Consider the following 19,368-nt stretch of genomic DNA (forward strand, 5'->3'; position numbering starts at 1 on the left):
ATCCATTTAATTGGTATTCAAATCTCTTTATTTTTGTACACTAATTTAAGATTAACCTCTTATAGCTGGTTATGTCCCTGTATTTTTTGGATGTATGGTTTTGGAAATAATTTAAGTTTACACTCATCCAACTCTAGAGAACATCACTCTAGATGATTTGGATTTGTTTTATCAAAAAATGTTAAATCGCTCCAGTCTTAAATAAATAATGCCTGAACAAGGAGTCTAATGCTTTGTAGAATTTTCATCTCTTTTGACAGATTATTAATTAAATCAATTGCTTGGTAATTTTATTATTTAAGTTCACCACTGCACCTTGCCCTTATTACTGATAGAATATCTTAGAAGAGTTCCTCTGATTTTATGAGGACATCTCTTGATGTATCACCTTTGTGTGCAGATTTTGGAATAATAAGGCTTCTAAATTGTGCAGAAGTTGAATTAACTCACAAATCTCTACGGTTTGTATCTGAAGTGTTTGGCTTAGTGTTGGTAAAGTAAAGGCAGCTTGATACGATCTCAATCAAGATATCTGCACTATTGTCCATTAATTAAAATTGGGTGAGCCATTTTTTAAATTTTTTTTTTTTTAATTTTTTTTTGTAGCTTGTTGATGAAAACAAAGGCAGAGAAGTTGAATATGCAAGTCTTGGTGACTATGGTGAGGTGACTTTACCTTTCGTTTTTAGGTGTTTATAAATCAAAGTAACAATATGAAAGATAACATGATTATATTTTTCTATTCAGAGCCATCCATGGTTATGACATTTCCAACTGTCGCCTCCTACTCAATTTGCCAGCTACTGATAACACGTATGATGCTCAAAATATTGATTTTAGATTGCATATAATGATCTAACTAACATACAATGTTCTATCCTGATCCCTGTATGTCCATCACGATCCTAAGCAACAGCTACACACGAGTGTAAATGACACCATATATCAGTAGAATAGCTAATACATCAATTAATGGTTAGCAATTGGCGTGTTTTTAAATAGATTGAGTAAAATTTGATGAACATATAGGAATCTCAGCACCTCCTTCCCTTTAGAAAAATGTAAGAACTCGTGTGCATGATCCAAGAATAAAGGAGTGTGCTTGACTGTAGGAGACCATGCAATTTCATGCATTAATGCACGCCCTTACTACAATATATCATGAAGCTCTCCATCAGACATATAGAATAATAACAGCTAATAAGCTATGCATTCTTTAGTCGATTCAACGCGTTGCTTCACATTGAGTCATTATTGTGATAAACTGATAATTAGCCTTCATTTAATCATCATCTCTTTTAATGGAAAATAATCTTTATTATTCCGTTTTTTTTTTTTATTTATTTCTCATGGAAAAACGATTTTTTATTTTTTATTTTTTCATGTGATTTCATTTCAAAAACTGATAATCACTTGCTGTATTTATTAAATTCAGTTAACCATGCAATTCGTACTGTCAGATTTTTTTTACCCTTTGTATTTCAAGGATATAGTAATAACTTGGTACGATTGAAAGAATAAAATTGAAGAACAAAGATAAAATTAGAGAGAATTGTATGTATCGTATATTCATTTGTATAGTATGTTCAAGTATCAAAATTTTTTGTACAGAGATAAATTTCTATTCTAGTTGCTAAGGACATTGAGAAGAGTTGATCTGGTCTTCACCAAATGCCTAAACAAGGATTCCAAAACTTCATCAATTTCTTGAATTTCGGACTCTAAATTTACTAGTTGTGACATATCAACATTCACTTTCTTCACAAGAAGAGCATCAACAACATCAAAGGATGTTGCTGCTTTCTTCTCAGATCTTTGGCTAAAGAAAGACCAGCTACTTTTCTGTGAGCCACCGATGTAAGACAACAAGGAGTTAAAGACTTCAGCAGTCAACGCTTGTACATCCTTGAGCATGCTCTCAATGGCAATGGGCTCAACTGCATTGATATCTTTCAAACACTTCTTGATTGTCTTCTTGGAAGCTCTTCTGGTTTTTAGGTACTCAGCAACTTCATTGGTAATGTCAAGTTCACCACTGCATCTTCTTCGAAGAACTGATTGAATGTTTTGGATCTGTTCCTTTGACACTGCCAAGACATCTCGAGATGTTGAGCAAATGTCAATGAGTCTTAGAGATCCATCTAATACTTGTTGAGACTGAGATACGGTTTTCTGATTTTGGGGCAATTGAAGAAACTCTTCAACTGATTTGTATAAATCATTTAGACCACTAAGTTTGGTGGTCAAGGATGAAGTAGAAGCAGCTTGAGAAGATCTCAACCTGTTCAATTGTTGATCCAATTGTTCAGAAACGGGGTGAGAGTTTGAGGGGAAACTGAAAGATCGAGTGTGGATGGAAGCCATTTTAGATATTCTTTTTTAGTTTTGTTAAGAGGCTTAAGAGTTGAAAGATGGAAGTTTTGAGTTGTTGAATATCTCATTCTGAAGCCTCTATTTATACCAGGATGCTAAAAGACAGAAGGAATCAAAAATATAAATGTAACTCAGAGAGATAACATGGTCTTCCTTGGTGTTGTTTCATAATGCCTCTTAATAGCAAACTAACCAGCTCACGAATCGAGTACTGATAAAATTTTCTGTGAATACAATTATAGACTTGATATTAATTAAATTAATGAATTGCAGGATATTATGTTATACAACAACCAGTACAAAACTGCAAGATGTGTTATTTTAATCAAGCTCCTTAAGAGGTGTTTCCATTATGTCTATAAACTCTCAGCCAGTGTGTTTACTGCATCCCCTGTTCCAATGGAAATCATGTGGTAATTAACTACAGAGTTTCGCGACAAAATATAGGTATCATGATCCAATAAATGCGCTATACACGAGTGGGAAAGACGAGTACTTATCTCTCATTTGCTGCAATTCAAATTTCATATATATAACCCGTCCTTGTTCCATCTTCGATACTCATTTGCTGCAATGTAAACTCCATGATCAGTCCGTGTTCCACGCTCAATCGCTGCAATACAATGTAATCTCCATGACCCGTCCAAGTTCCACACTCAGATCAATTGTTACAATGCAAGCTCCAGTACCCGTCTGTGTTCAACGTTCATTTGCTATGTACTCCAAATAAGTTGGTATTGCCAAACTCATCACACGCTTTATCGACGATTCAAGCATTCATCAGTCACTGCATTATAGAACTAGAAATTGATTATCCCCTCTTCAAAGCCTCCATTTGAGAAGAGGCAGAAAAAAAGTGAACTCCAATTCAGAAAATCAAAGCATTCCAAGAAGCAAAATCTCAGTTAGGCATTTCATCAAACACCCTTCGTGCAACAGATAATGAATTGAAGATGAGGGGTTCGTAAGCGAGGTTTTAATGGAGGAGAAAGTATAGTGCCGATGAAGATGGTGGTTGATCTGGCGATACCACGATGGGATTTGTGGCGGTGTTGGTGGGTTTGTCACTTTGTCGACAAGGGAAGGCTGAGGTTATGAAGCAAAAATGTCAAGGAATGCATCAATTCAAACAGGGCAAAATAAAATCGATTTTTTTTTGTTCTTTCCAAATTCACCCATTTTAATGGGAAATTTTATGTAGAACTACCCTAAATATAGGGTCATTTGTGAACAACTACCCATTTTTTTTTATATTTGTTTAGAACTAGCCGCAAGTTTGGAAAAATTTAGGTAGCACTACCCACTAACGTTTTTCATCCCATTAAAATGTTATTTTGGCCCAATTTTTCACTTTTTTCAATTACAATGGCCAATTAATGCTAAAATAAGCAAAAATCCCAATTCAATTAAACCCCCAAACCTTAGAAATCAAAATCCCCAAATAATACTAAACTCACGAACCCTAAAATGAATTCTAATTAAAACCCTAATTAGGTTAATTAAAGTAAATTAAAACCTTTATACAAATTGGGAGAGTTAATTGGGTGGGAAAAGTGAAAAAAGTGAGCTCCGATAACGTCTTAATTGAACGGAAAATGTTAATGGGTAGTGCTACCCAAACGTTTTCAAATTTGTGGGTAGTTCTAAACAAATAAAAAAATGGGTAGTTGTTCACAAATGACCCTATCTTTAGGGTAGTTCTACACAAAATTTCCATTTTAATGACCTATAGTACATTTGTACAGAAGTCCTCATCTTTGAAATTATGCCAAGTCCTCACTAGAATGCTTTATAAAATTTTCAGTTAAACAAAATATTCATTAAGTTTATGTTCATTTCGTGGTATTTTAAATATTTACTAATATCATTCTTTTGCGTTCCCAAGTAAAAGTCGTTCAATTTTTCGAAATAGGTCATGATGATTATTGGTTAAACGCAGAAAAAGTGGAGAAAAAGGTTTTAAGTGGGCCCAAAAAAAATTGAATTTTCTAAAATTTTAAGTTGTATATTTTGACCCGCATGCTTATCAACGCATAATTTTGACCCCTTAAAAATTTACATGGTTACTTATACGGAGTAAAATAGAAAATACCTATTGAAACAATTTTAACAAAAATACAATCATATGGAAATCTTTTTATCCGATTTTTTTTTAATTAAAAAAAAAACCCAACTTAATTATGTTTATTGGTCATGTATTGATGTATAATAATCAAAATTATACATGGAGAAGTAAATCACAATTCAAATCATTTGCTTCCCAATATCTTTTTAACCAACCTGCAACAAATGAAACTAGATTTAACCACAAGTGGTTGAACTTAATTTGCTTACAATGATAAACCTAGTTAATATTAATATTGATACAAAAAAAAAAAAAGAAAAGTATATAGCAAAAATAAAACTAAACGACTAAAAAATAAAATAAAAAACTACTTATTTTTGTCCAAGACTATACAAACCCAAGCTACTCCACTCAAATCCTCCAATTAAACAGCATGAAGATTCAAAGGGATTGCCCCAAACATCACCAATTGTTGCTCCGAATTTACCCCAAAGTTTGCAAGCCAATCAGCCACCCGATTAGCTTCTTTGTAACAATGAAAAGTTTACCTAACCTAAGTATAAATCAACCTACGCCTTACTTGAGTCCAATTTTACCTATCATTCAACTTAATTTTTTTTTTTTTTTTTTTTTGAAAGAATCAACTTAATTTTGCTCGAACCCAAAGTATTGGATTTACTATAATTTGATGAAAATTAATTTCTAAATCCCCAAAACCAAAAGATAAACGAACAACATAATCCAATCTGAACTTGAAGATATTATCAACCTAAAAGGAACCGATTTGAATATGAATCAAAACCTAACATGGTCCAATCAAAACCCGACCTCAATACCCGAATTGATGGCTCTAGCCTCAGATCCTCTGCTAACAGTATCACGATTGTTTTATTTCCGAACTAAATATCACCTAACCCACAAAAGCACCATCTTCGTCGCACCTCGCACCGAACTTCTCGAGCCCACTGCCGTCTCCTTCAACTAACATATGACTGCAATCCCATTATTCGAATCCTTGCCCTTCTCACATCATCCGAACATAATTTGCGTCATACCCGAGCTGCCGAGTTTGACGATGCTGAGAATGTGTTCGATAAAATGCCTAAGAGAAAATTTGCTTCTTGGAGCGCTTTTCAGTTTATAGGACTTTGGGAACTGAGGGTATAATTTAATTCTAGTGCTATATTAGTGCCTATTACAGTGATTGATATGTATGGTAAAAATTAAAATGGGCTGATTCGTTGATACAGCATCCATATGGTGAGATGAGTTTGGTATACTGCTCTGTAGTATTCAATCTTCAGCTACTGAGGATGGCCAACAGAGATGGGTTATGGCATTTGCGGCAATGAGCAAGTAACACAGACCAACAGACGACAGATGGGGTATGCAATTTGCATTACAGTGAATGATCACGGAACACAGATGGGTTATAGAGCTAGGAGCACAGACCGACAGACGAGTTGTGGAGTTTGCATGAGCAAGGAACACGGACGGGTTATGGAGTTTTCATTGCAGCTAATGAGAGATAAGTACTCCTCATCTACACTCTCGTGTATAGCGCATTTATAGGATCATGATACCTCCATTTTGTCGCAAAATACTATAGATGATCACCACATGATTTGAAAATATATATGAGCTGTTTAAGAGTTAAAAGACATAGAACAAACAGCTGAAAGATGCTACATTAAAATAGGACATCATATAGCAGATTTTGTAGTGGTGGTTGTATAACAAAATATCATTCATTTCATTTTATTAATCGATATGAAGTATATAATATTAACAGAAAATTTCATCATCAATCGATTCGTGAGTTGGCTAGTTTGCTGACAAGAGACAATGTGAAACAACCCCAAGAAAGTCCATGTTGTCTCACATAGTCTCATTTAATTTTTGATTCTTTTTGTCTTCTCTTACTTTGGTATAAATAGAGCCAAATCAATGAGATAATCAACAACTCAAAACATCTATCTTATAACTCTAAGCCTTTTAACAAACTTAAAATCAATATCAAAATGGCTTCTATCCACACTCGATCTTTCAGTTTCCCCTCAAACTCTCACCCTGTTTCTGAGCATTTGGATCAACAATTGAACAGGTTGAGGTCTTCTCAAGCTGCTTCTACTTCATCTTTGACCACCAAACTTAGTGGTTTAAATGATTTATACAAATCAGTTGAAGAGTTTCTTCAATTGCCCCAAAATCAGAAAACCGTATCTCAATCTCAACAAGTATTAGACGGATCTTTAAGACTCATTGACATTTGCTCAACATCCCGAGATGTCTTGGCAGTGTCAAAGGAACAGATCCAAAACATTCAATCAGTTCTTCGAAGAAGATGCAGCGGTGAACTTGACATTACCAATGAAGTCGCTGAATACCTAAAAACAAGAAGAGCATCCAAGAAGACAATCAAGAAGTGCTTGAAAGATATCAATGCAGTTGAGCCCGTTGCCATTGAGAGCATGCTCAAGGATGTGCAAGCATTGACTGCTGAAGTCTTTAACTCCTTGTTGTCTTACATCGGTGGATCAAAGAAGAGTAGCTGGTCTTTCTTTAGCCAAAGATCTGAGAAGAAAGCAGCAACAACCTTTGATGTTGTTGATGCTCTTCTTGTGAAGAAAGTGAATGTTGATATGTCAAAACTAGTAAATTTAGAGTCAGAAATTCAAGAAATCGACGAAGTTTTAGAATCATTGTTTAGGCATTTGGTGAAGACAAGATCAACTCTTCTCAATGTCCTTAGCAACTAGAATAGAAATTCATCCTTGTACAAAAATTTTTGATACTGTGAATATACATACAAATGAATATACTATACATACAATTCTCTCTAATTATATCTGTGTTCTTTAAGTTTCTGCTTTCAATCATTCATTCAATCGTACTAAAAGTTACCAGAGGCTTGAAGCCTGAAAATGGTTAAACAAATTTGACGGTACAAAAGACATGATTTACTCAAGTTAATTATTTCTAATATGAAATTATCTGGTAAAAAAGAATTCTATTCTATGAATATTTTTTTTTTAATAAATAAAATAGAATAATAATAAGATCATTTTCCCTTAATAGACATTATGATTAAATGAAGGTTGATTATCACAATAATGACTCCATGTGAAGGTACGCGTTGAATGGCTTGAATCGACTCATGAATTCTTATAGCTCATTAGCTGTTTAGATTCCATTTGTCTGCAGGAATATCAAAATATATTGTAGCATGAATGCATAATATTGCATGGTCTCCTACAGTCAAGCACTCACCTTTATTCTAGGATCATGCACACGAGTTATTACATTTTTAAAAGGAATACTTCAAATTTTACTCAATCCATTTTAAAAACATGCCAATTTCTACTCATTATTAGTAGATAAATAGAGTCATTTACTGTTAAATATTGGGGAAAGTAATTCTCATAGTATTTTCCCCTTCATTCTCTTCGGCTACATTACAATATATATAGACAATAGAAATACTTAACCCTAATATTCCTGATTATCTTATCTTCCGTATATAAATATATTCAAAATAACACGTATATCTTTTCACAATAATATCTCATATGATATTATTCTCACAATATCATATCACAATACTCCTATCTCAATACCCTCCCTCAAGTCGGAGGGGTAGATCTCGAACGTCCGACTTGGACAATAAAATAACATCTACATCTTGGACAATACTTGATCATGCCACGTTCTTCCTCTTCATCAAAATCTTCAAATTTCACCATGATCAACATAGTCATAAAATCGATCTCATAAAAAATAAAAAAAATTATATTGTGAACTCTCACAATAATTCTCATACTTTTATTATACGTTAATGACGTATACTTTTAATTTCCAAAAAAATTGTGAACTCTCACAACCTCACTGTATTGAACGCACATAATGAATAATGCGTGCAATTGATCACTCCACTTACACGAATTCTCGTGTTTAAGGTATTTTCTCCCATTTGATGAGAACGTCATTCTTTTCGAACCCATCAATCAATACAACGAGAACGTCTTTCTTTCGAACCCGTCATATTTTTTTTCTTCTCTTCTCACATGATCTCTCGTGTTTAAGGTTTTTCTCATTCTCTCACACGAACTCTCGTGTTTTTCATCCTCTCCTCTCACACGAACTCTCGTGATTAAGGGTTTTTTTTCATTCTCTCCTTTCACACGAACTCTCGTGTTTAAGTTAGGCTCTCTCATTCTCCCACATGAGCTCTCATGTTTTCATCCCAAGATCTCCCTAGGCTCTTGATACCATGTTAAATATTGGGGAAAATAGTTCTCTCTATATTTCCATTGTATTTTCCCATTCATAATATTTGGCCACATTACAATATATATAGACAATAGAAATACTTAACCCTAATATTCCTGATTATCTTATCTTCCTAATATAAATATATTCAAAATATCTCACGTATATCTTTTCACAATAATATCTCATATGATATTATTCTCACAATATCATATCACAATACTCCTATCTCAATACTCCTATCTCAATATTTACACTCGTGCATAGCTGTTGCTTAGGATCGTGATAGGCGTACAGGGTGCAGTAAATGACATTGTACGTAAGATCATTATATACAATCCAAAGTCAATTATCCAAGCATCGTTCAATTCGTGCTATAGTTAGCTGGCCAGTTGATTAGGAAGAGACAATATGAAACATAAGTACATAACCATGGAAGCCCTCTATGGAAAAATAAAATCATGTAATCTTTCACGGATTAATACAAGATTCCACTACTTGTCCTCTCTTACCTTAATGTATAAATAAGATCTGCATTTTGACTTCTCTGCCTTAGTTATGTAAAGAAATGCTTTATGAAAAAGATTAGTTTATTGCATTACAAAAGGATTTTCTCCAATATAATATTACACATCTCTTATCTATAGTTTATTGCAACTCATGCAGATCATAAGTTTAAACATTTTTTGTTACCAAAATTTCATCTAGCTCGAAAGTAATGTTGTAAATAAGTTATCTTTTATGTCGACTTTTGTTCATGTCGATCTATTAGTTTTTACATGTGTAAGACCTGTGAGGAGTAACACTTAAGGTAAGAAATCTATCTAATATCCTTTGCATTAATGTACTTGGCTTCTTCATGTACTTGATATGTAAAAATGAAGGATACTTATTACTTCCTCCGTTTCTATTTAGTTGACGCGTTTGATTTAGGCACATATATTAAGGAGAGGAGAGAGAGTGAGAGAGAATGAAAAAGCAAGTAGGGTAGCTTGTAAATGCAAGGTAAAAAAGTTACCCCAAAACATGTCAACTAAAAAAAAACTTCCTAAAAAGGAATACGTGTCAACTAAAAAGAAACGGAGGTAGTATAAATTAGTCTGTTTTAGATTAATAGCTACACTGCACTGCATATATAGTTTAAGAAAATATAGGTATATGAAATAAATTGAGATTGTATATCATAATGTGGTATTAAAAGTGAAACAATTTTGTAAGGTGTAGTTATTGTAGAATGTAGAGTAAAATTACATTGTGTGAAATAGAAGAACAAGATTATTATACAAAAAAAACGGAGCATTTTAATATTGGTGTTTCTTTTCCAATAAGCAAGTCCTTGCAATTAATCCAAAACATATGAAGTTAATAGTCTTACGGTTACTATGAAGCGCGATCTAGTTTGACCCAAAAATATTCGATTTAAATTTCAACTTGTATGAACACAATAATTTAGCATGATGAAGTAAACTTGACCTCACCGAACTTGACTCAAGTATCTGAATTAACACCAACCTCAAAGTAAAATTTCAAATGATATATAAGAGAGAAGTCATTCAACTCATGTTGAGAACTAATTTTGTCATACTTTATATGTCCAATACACCACAATTAGCTTTGCCTTCATAGTTGAGAATTAATTTTCTTTCCTTCACAAGGGCATCCTTCTTGTGATTGAACAAAGCTACAAAGTAGTTATTAACTCAAGGTTCGTGACCTACCCGTGGCAGATTGATCATATTATCACAGACATGTATCTTCTGCTCAATAATTTTGATAGTTGAAGTACTCGACATGTATATCGTGAGCCAAATCAAACTGCTGATCCGAAAGACCGAAAGCTATATTGGTCTTTTAGTTAGTTACTTAGTGATATTAGGTACATTGTAAAACGGAAAATTTGATAATTACCACCAAGTATTGTGGCCAAAATTGAAATTACCACCTCAAGTTTTTTTTTTTTTTTTTTTTTTTTGTAAAAAAAATTTTACCACCTAGTTTTTTCCAAAACTTTTGAAACTCCCACCTTTTGGGAGACATGACGTCATCTAGGGCCCACGCAACATGTTTCCCTCTCTTTCTCTCTCTCTTCCCTCGATTTCCCTCTTTCTTCCCACGATATCCTTCCAATTGAATCTGAAAATTCGATTTTAAACACGAAATTTTCGCAAATTAGGTTACAATTGTTGCAATCTAACGTTGAACAAACTTAATTGAGTAGTTTAATTAGGGTTAACAATATCAATTTGGGGGTTTTTGCTCAATTCCAAAAATTAGGGTTTATGAATTGTTTAATCTATATTATTATTAAAACTCCAAGACAAGGAGTGACATTTTGCCATTTGTCAATTCTTCTTTGTCATTTCGCCACATCACTTTAAATCTTTTGCCACATTATTATTTTTGCAATTGTATTATTGTACTTAAATGTGCTTGGTTTATGCCTAAGAATAATGATCAATTGATGAAATATTGATTTTAACTTTAAATAAAGAGAAGATGTTACTTGCAAACCAATAAACTAACCATTATTAGTATTTAGTTTGGTCACAATTGAATAGTTGAATTATTAAAATGTTTTTAAATTGCTTTGACCCATTTAATTTGTAATATGAAGTATATGTAACAGATATGTATTCAATATATTTATCCGTATAAATTAACTATCCAAGGAAATGACACACTAAACGGTTTAAACCTGGCCTCTTGGAGAAACATTTTACTGGGTCAGTATTGTGCTAGGTGAGTATTTGTTTGCTCTACCTTATTTGACATGCAATGGATATATATACTACATAGTTTGCACACTTAACTTATATTTTTACACTTTTAATAAATCACTCCAAATTAATTGTGGCCTATATATGTTTTAAGCAATAAGGAGCATTTTGGTTCGATGATTGTGTAATATGTAGGATTTGCTATATTTTAATATGAGATTCCATTGGTTGATTTTCTTTATAGTTCACTCAAAGTTAGTGCGCGCAAATTTTTTCATTATTCACTATTTATGCTCAGTGGTTGAATATTGGTCTGATGATTATTTGTGCATCCAATTTGAAACGATATTACATTTATTTTTTACAAAAAAAAGATGTAATGTATGTAATTATTTGTCATGTAATTGAATATGAGGAAGAGAAACAAGTCCGGGGCATTGCCCGGGTCACTAACTAGTTGGACAATTAAACAATTAAACTCTTAACTTTCTTAATCGTATTCTTGCAAAAAACATCCGCCTTCCTTCGCAATTAAATCATAGAAACTGCCCCAAACTCTTCTACATTATGAGCAGGTCCATCTTCATCAAAACTACACTGCAGTAAACTGCAATCTTATCTATAATTTCGTAAACAACCATCTATTATACTTGATTGATTTTAATCATTTGAATTTATGCCAAGAACCCTAACTGTTCAATTTGTTTTTATCCACTTCCTCTTTATGTTCTGGGCCTCACATGATCCTGAATTTATTATATATTTGCCCCTTTTGATACCATTTGTTGCTCAAGGTTCATAGTAAGTTCATCATTTGATGTGTTTGTTGCACCCGCAAAGTGTTTGATGAAATGCCTAAGTGAGATAGTGCTTCTTGGAATGCTTTGATTGTTGTATTGGTGTATTTTCTTTCAGCATCATCTGAATTGGGGCTTTGTACATTGACTTATAATTGTTCGACTATGAATTGCAGGATTGGTAATGGAGTTTGCAATGAATGAGCCTAGAACACGTTCGAGCTCTTGAGTTTGCATTGCAAGCATGGAACATGGTACGGGTAATGGACTTTGCATTGCAGCAATTGAGCGTGGAACACGGATGATTGATGGAGTTTGCATTGCAGCAAACGAGCAGGGAACACAGTACAAAGGGTACGGTTCTGGAGTTTGCATTGCATCGAAGGAGAGTTAAGTACTCACCGTTCCCACTCGTGTATAGCGCATTTATAGGATCATGATTCCTCCATTTTGTCTCTGAATATTATAGTTGATCACCACATGATTTACTCTTGAACCAGGGAATGCAGAAATTATATTAGCTGAGTGTTAGACATAAACGAAACAACGGATTAAAATAAGAAATCGTCTTGCAGATTTTGTACTGGTTGTTGTATGACAAAATATCCTGCAATTCGTTTCTTTATTTAATATCAACTATATGTATAATGCAGCAAAGTTTGTATTAATCAATTCATGAGTTGGCTAGTTTGCTGAGAAGAGACAATTTGAAAATAGCCCAAGTAAGAGCATGTTATCTCTCAGAGTCTCATTTAATATTTTGATTCCTTTTGTCTTCTCCTACTTTGGTATAAATAGAGCCAAAAGAATGAGATATTCAACAACTCAAAACTTTCTTACAACTCTAAGCCTCTTAACAAACTTAAAAACAATATCAAAATGGCTTCTATCCATACTCGATCATTCAGTTTCCCCTCAAACTCTCACCCCGTTTTTGAGCAATTGGATCAACAATTAAACAGGTTGAGGTCTTCTCAAGCTGCTTCTACTTCATCCTTGACCACCAAACTTAGTGGTCTAAATGATTTATACAAATCAGTTGAAGAGTTTCTTCAATTGCCCCAAAATCAGAAAACTGTATCTCAATCTCAACAAGTATTAGATGGATCTCTAAGACTCATTGACATTTGCTCAACATCTAGAGATGTCTTGGCAGTGTCAAAGGAACAGATCCAAAACATTCAATCAGTTCTTCGAAGAAGATGCAGTGGTGAACTTGACATTACCAATGAAGTCGCTGAATATCTAAAAACCAGAAGAGCTTCCAAGAAGACAATCAATAAGTGCTTGAAAGATATTAAAGCAGTTGAGCCCGTTGCCATTGAGAGCATGCTCAAGGATGTGCAAGCATTGACAACTGAAGTCTTTAACTCCATGTTATCCTACATCGGCGGATCACAGAAAAGTAGCTGGTCTTTCTCAAAACTTGTCGGACAAAAAACCGAGAAGGAAGCAACAACATCATTTGATGCTGTTGATGCTCTTCTTGTGAAGAAAGTGAATGTTGATATGTCACAACTAGTAAATTTAGAGTCAGAAATTCAAGAAATTGACGAAGTTTTGGAATCATTGTTTAGGCATTTGATGAAGACAAGATCAACTCTTCTCAATGTCCTTAGTAACTAGAATAGAAATTTTTTACTGTACAAACATTTTTGATACGTGAGCATACTATACAAGTGAATATACTATACATACAATTCTCTCGAATTTGATTTGTGTTCAAGTTTATACTTTCAACCATTCTTCCAATCATAACAAAATTACAGAGCACTAGATTCTTGAAACCTGAAAATTTAAAGGGCAAAAATAATCTTACAGTACAAAATTCATGATTTACCAAAGTGAATTTTTAATATACATTAGATATTGTAAGTGATTTTCTGATTCTAATATGAAATCATATGGTAAAAAAATATCCCCTGAGAAAAATATATGTATAAAAAAAGGTAAAATGAATAGAATTATTATTTTCAACAAAAGAGATTATTATTAAATGAAGGTTGATCATCAATGACTCCATGTGAAGATACGTGTGGAATCAACCCGTGACCTAATAGCTAATTAGGTGTTATTATTCGATGTGTCTGCAAGAGCGCTTCAGAATATATTATAGAAAGGGATACATGAATGCATAATATAGCATGGTCTCCTGCAGTCAGGCACTCTCCTTTATTCTTGGTTCATGCACACGATTTCTTAAATTTTAATATGAGAGAGGGATTGAGATTCTTAATCTTCAATTCGAATTTTGCTCAATTTATTTTAAATACATGCCAATTGACCCTAAAATGGTGTAAATTTTACTCGTGTGTAGCTGTTGATCTGTTGTTGCTTCGGAGCAGGATATATACGACATTGTTTGTACAATACACTATCAATTATCCGAGTTTGGTTCGTGTTATATATATCATCTTAACTCTTAAGCACTTGAATTGATCATACTGGTTAAAGAATTGATCATACTGATACTAATTTGAATTAAATAACTTGCTAAGTAGTTTATGAAATTGTATCAATTATTTTGTAGTAATTAAAATTCAATTTTGATTTTTTGCTTTACCTCAGTATTACGTAAGTATGGTGGAAGGTTATAATTCCTTAATTTCAACGAACGAAATGAAACTTAATTAATTTCTCAAATAATGGGATAGTTTTTTTTTGGCATTATAACTATCAGTTAAGGACGGGTGAGTGTGGTCGTGTGGATACGTAATTTTAAACAAAGAGGGCGAATGTTTGAAGCTAATTCAACGATCTTTAGAGAGCGACCTAGAAGACCTTTTCATAGTCACTCTTCTAGTTTAATAGGGTGAAATTTGTATCAAAGAGGGCGTTTTAAATCACCCTCTTGCTAACGAAAAGGAATGAGAGTACCTAAGCTACTTCCTTTTTTTGTCCCATATCGTATTATTTTTAGTGCTTTACTGATTTATATATAGATATATAGCAATTGTTGATTGCACACCTACCAAAGGTGTGTAGCAATCATAAAATTATCTTTATGACAGGCCCGATCATTCGGGTAAGGCCATTCGTAAAGGATGGACTAATTTTTTTGTTAAAATTGTTAATTTTGAAGTACCATCATGTAAGACAATCAACCACACCAAAATTCACCATTGTATGCAAGCTATCTAATAATGTAATTTTAAATGTTGTTAAGATTTTTTTAAATTCAACTAACAAAATTTAACTCTGCAACCCTCTACTTATTGAAATGAAATTCCTATTCTTCTACTCGAAATTTACTCAATCAATTTATTACTCCGTATTTTCACTCGTGCATAGTTGTTGCTTCGGATTTTGATGGACTTACAAGGAGCAGGTTGTATATCATTGTAGATTAAATAAATCATTATATACAATCCAATATCAATAATCCAAGCATCGTTTTGTATGTATTTTAAATAGGTTGCCAAACAAGTATATTAAGCACTATAATTTTGATAATATAATTAATTTACTCCGAATTTAGTACTAATACTAATTTGAAATATATTTTACTACCTCCGTCCCCTTTTGATAGTCCCTTATGGGCATTTTTCACGGGAATTAATAAACACAAATAAAAATAGTTAAAGTACATTGAAAAAGTAAATTGACATTGGGTATGCAAAAAAGTAGAGAGAGAAAGTAATAAAAGTACATGGGAAAACAAAATTTACATGGGAAATATAAATTTGCACAAGTATTGTTGCAAATTGGAGGGAAGTTTGGTAAAAAATTAATATTTATGGTTGTTGGAAAAAGCAAATGGGGTGAACACTTTGGGACTAAAATTTGTCCATACGGGACTATCAAAAGGAAACAGAGGGAGTAATTGGGTAGTGGTACAAACAAGAGGTGATTTAATTTGGTAGTGGTAAATGGCGTTTGGAAGGTAGCCATGAATCCATGATGATGGGATTGATTTTTGGGCTATATGTATAGGTTGAGGCCATAAGCCTCCCAAAAACAGAATACAGTATGTACTTATCAGTTATCACAACAAAAAAAAAAAAAAAAAAAAAAAAAAAAAAAAAAAAAAACAGAATATATGTAGTTTTATCATTATGCATGCCAATGTCCCTAGGCATAAAACACAACTATAAACAAGTATTAATACCTATCAGCGAAACAAATTGAAGGAAGATGATATTGAGTCGTTGTTCCAAAAATTTAGAAGTAATTTTTATAATTATATATGTATGTAAAGCTTATTATTTACAGAAAAAGAACGAGAGTAACTAAACGATATTTTAATGTCCCATATTGTTTTTTATTATTGGTGATTTACAACTTTATATATAGATATGTAACAATTATAATCACCCACCTACAATAGGTGGGTAGCAATTTCAAAAAAGATGATTTGTCCCTATCATGTTGAAGTTGGAAAAATTAATGGCGAGCCATTCGTGAAGGATTGACTAGTTTTTTGTGAAAATAATTTTTGCTAATTTCTTTTGTTCCAAAGTATTGTTAAGATTTCTTCAAACTCAACTAACAAAATATACTCAACCCTAAATCACCAAAACCTTCTCTAAACATATCCAACTTCAAAAGGCCAACATTTTCAATTCCCGTATTGACATCACTTATGTAGTTATATTTTGTATCATATCTTAATTTGAGTCTTGAAAAACCAAGACTCCATAACTTTGTTAAAACAAAGACATACAATAATACCACAAATAATGAATTCTGACTTTAAGAGAAGTGAGAACCACTTTAGAATGATGTCTTGACAAGCCGTAAGAATTAGGGCTAATCTTGGAGTCGATTCTCATTACCTGCCCTTGTTGGCTCTCTAATCACCAATGTGTTTTTTTGGGTCTCATTAGTTATTACTCTTATATAATAGTATCCCAAATCCAACCATTTTATTGAGTTGGCTTCACCAATTGTTCGAGTTGTAGGCACTGTTCAACGGTTCAAATTCATCAACCAAAACCTCAATATATATGAATTCAATGCCATCATGCCCAAAACCCTAACTTTTTAAATCGCTCTTACCCAATTCTTCTCCATCTTCATTTCTGAGACTCGCAAAATATCGACTTATGATACACTAGTTGGCCAAGGATGAGGATCATACCATATATTTGTTGTTCCATCACCGAGTTTTGGAAAGTCCACAAGGTGTTCGATGAAATGCCTAACTGAAATATTGCTTCTTGAAATGATTCGATTTTAGGGGCAATGTAATGGGATGATTCCTAATGGAAAATCATCGACTTATTTCTGCCTTTGGAATGATGGGGGCTTTGAAGAGGGAATTATTAAGTTTGCATTATATTGCAGCGATTGAGCAAACAATGAACTCGGACGGGTGATGAAGTTTTCATTGCAGCACCTGAGTGAGGACCAAGGATGGGTTTTCGAGTTTTTATTGTAGCAAAGGACAGATAAGTACTCATCGTTCAATTCCCACTCGTGTATAGCGCATTTATAGGATCATGATACCTACATTTTGTTGCGAAATTTTATTGTTGATTATCACTTGATTTACTCTGAAACTTGGTGATGCAGAAAACACATTGGCTGGGAGTTTAAAGACAAAGGAAACAACTCTTAGGAGCTTGATTAAAATAAGACATCATCTTGCAGTTTTTGTCCAGGTGGTTGTATAACATAATATCCTGCAATTCATTTCTTTAATTGATATCAAGTTGTATATAATATTAACAAAATGTATCATCATCGATCGATTTGTGAGTTGGCTAGTTTGTTGTGAAGAGACAATGCGAAACAAACCCAAGTAACATCATGTTATCTCTGAGTCTCATTTAATATTTTGATTCTTTTTGTCTTCTCTTACTCTGGTATAAATAGAGGCTGAAGAATGAGATATTCAACAAATCAAAACTTCTATCTTACAACTCTAAGCCTCTTAACAAAACTAAAAAAGAATATTTAAAATGGCTTCCATCCATACTCGATCTTTCAGTTTCCCCTCAAACTCTCACCCCGTTTCTGAGCAATTGGATCAACAATTGAACAGGTTGAGATCATCTCAAGCTGCTTCTACTTCATCCCTTTCAAGCAAACTTAGCGGCCTTAATGATTTATACAAGTGTGTTGAAGAGTTTCTTCAACTACCCCAAAATCAGAAAACCGTATCTCAATCTCAACAATTGTTGGATGGATCTCTAAGACTCATCGACATTTGCTCAACATCTCGAGATGTCTTGGCAGTGTCAAAGGAACAGATCCAAAACATTCAATCAGTTCTTCGAAGAAGATGCAGTGGTGAACTTGACATTACCAGTGAAGTCGCTGAATATCTAAAAACTAGAAGAGCTTCCAAGAAGACGATCAAGAAGTGCTTGAAAAATATGAATGCAGTTGAGCCCGTTGCCATTGAGAGCACGCTCAAGGATGTGCAAGCATTGACAACTGAAGTCTTTATCTCCATGTTATCCTACATCGGCGGATCACAGAAAAGTAGCTGGTCTTTCTTTAGCCAAAGATCTGAGAAGAAAGCAGCAACATCCTTTGATGTTGTTGATGCTATTCTTGTGAAGAAAGTGAATGTTGATATGTCACAACTAGTAAATTTAGAGTCAGAAATTCAAGAAATTGACGAAGTTTTGGAATCATTGTTTAGGCATTTGGTGAAGACCAGATCAACTCTTCTCAATAACCTTAGTAACTAGAATAGAAATTTATCTCTGTACAAAAATTTTTGATACTGTGAATACATATACAAGTGAATATACTATACATACAATTTTCTCTAATTATATTTGTGTTCTTCAAATTTATGCTTTCAATCATCTAAAAGAGTCTTGAAACCTTACAAAACGAAGGGTAACAACAATATTTGACAGTTTAATGTTGAGATACATGATTTACTGAAGTTATTTACTAAATACTATATGGTTAATTTTTGTTACTAATACAAAATCGTAATTATGATTGAACAATGGTTGATTACCCGAATGACTCTATGTGTACATACGTGTTGAATTCACTTATGAATTAATAGCTAATTAGCTGTTAATATTCGATGTGTCTGCTGGAGCTAGTTAAGAATATATATAGCAAGGGTTTCCATAAATGCATAATATAGCATGGTCTCCTGCAGTCAAGCACTCTCCGTTATTCTTGGTTCATACACACAAGTTCTTTCAACTTTTAACGTACGCGGGGATTCCAATTG

General features: G+C 33.3%; 4 protein-coding genes across 4 annotated transcripts; 3 read left to right on the forward strand and 1 right to left on the reverse strand.

The window, feature by feature from the left end:
- Positions 1 to 1,626: 1,626 nt before the first annotated feature.
- On the reverse strand, positions 1,627 to 2,364 carry LOC145604392 (uncharacterized). Its single transcript, XM_081660300.1, has one exon. It carries the CDS (start codon positions 2,362 to 2,364, stop codon positions 1,627 to 1,629), a length of 738 nt encoding a protein of 245 aa, XP_081516426.1.
- Positions 2,365 to 6,459: 4,095 nt separating this feature from the next.
- Positions 6,460 to 7,197, forward strand: LOC145604393 (uncharacterized). Its single transcript, XM_081660301.1, has one exon. The coding sequence runs from the start codon at positions 6,460 to 6,462 to the stop codon at positions 7,195 to 7,197; it is 738 nt and encodes a 245-aa protein (XP_081516427.1).
- A 5,903-nt stretch (positions 7,198 to 13,100) lies between these two features.
- On the forward strand, positions 13,101 to 13,847 carry LOC145604394 (uncharacterized). The gene has a single exon (XM_081660302.1). The coding sequence runs from the start codon at positions 13,101 to 13,103 to the stop codon at positions 13,845 to 13,847; it is 747 nt and encodes a 248-aa protein (XP_081516428.1).
- A 4,277-nt stretch (positions 13,848 to 18,124) lies between these two features.
- LOC145604395 (uncharacterized) lies at positions 18,125 to 18,862 on the forward strand. The gene has a single exon (XM_081660303.1). It carries the CDS (start codon positions 18,125 to 18,127, stop codon positions 18,860 to 18,862), a length of 738 nt encoding a protein of 245 aa, XP_081516429.1.
- The last annotated feature ends 506 nt before the right edge of the window (positions 18,863 to 19,368 follow it).

This window comes from Chenopodium album, chromosome 22, assembly GCF_948465745.1.
Source record: "Chenopodium album chromosome 22, dcCheAlbu1.1, whole genome shotgun sequence".
Classification (NCBI taxonomy): Eukaryota; Viridiplantae; Streptophyta; class Magnoliopsida; order Caryophyllales; family Amaranthaceae; genus Chenopodium; species Chenopodium album.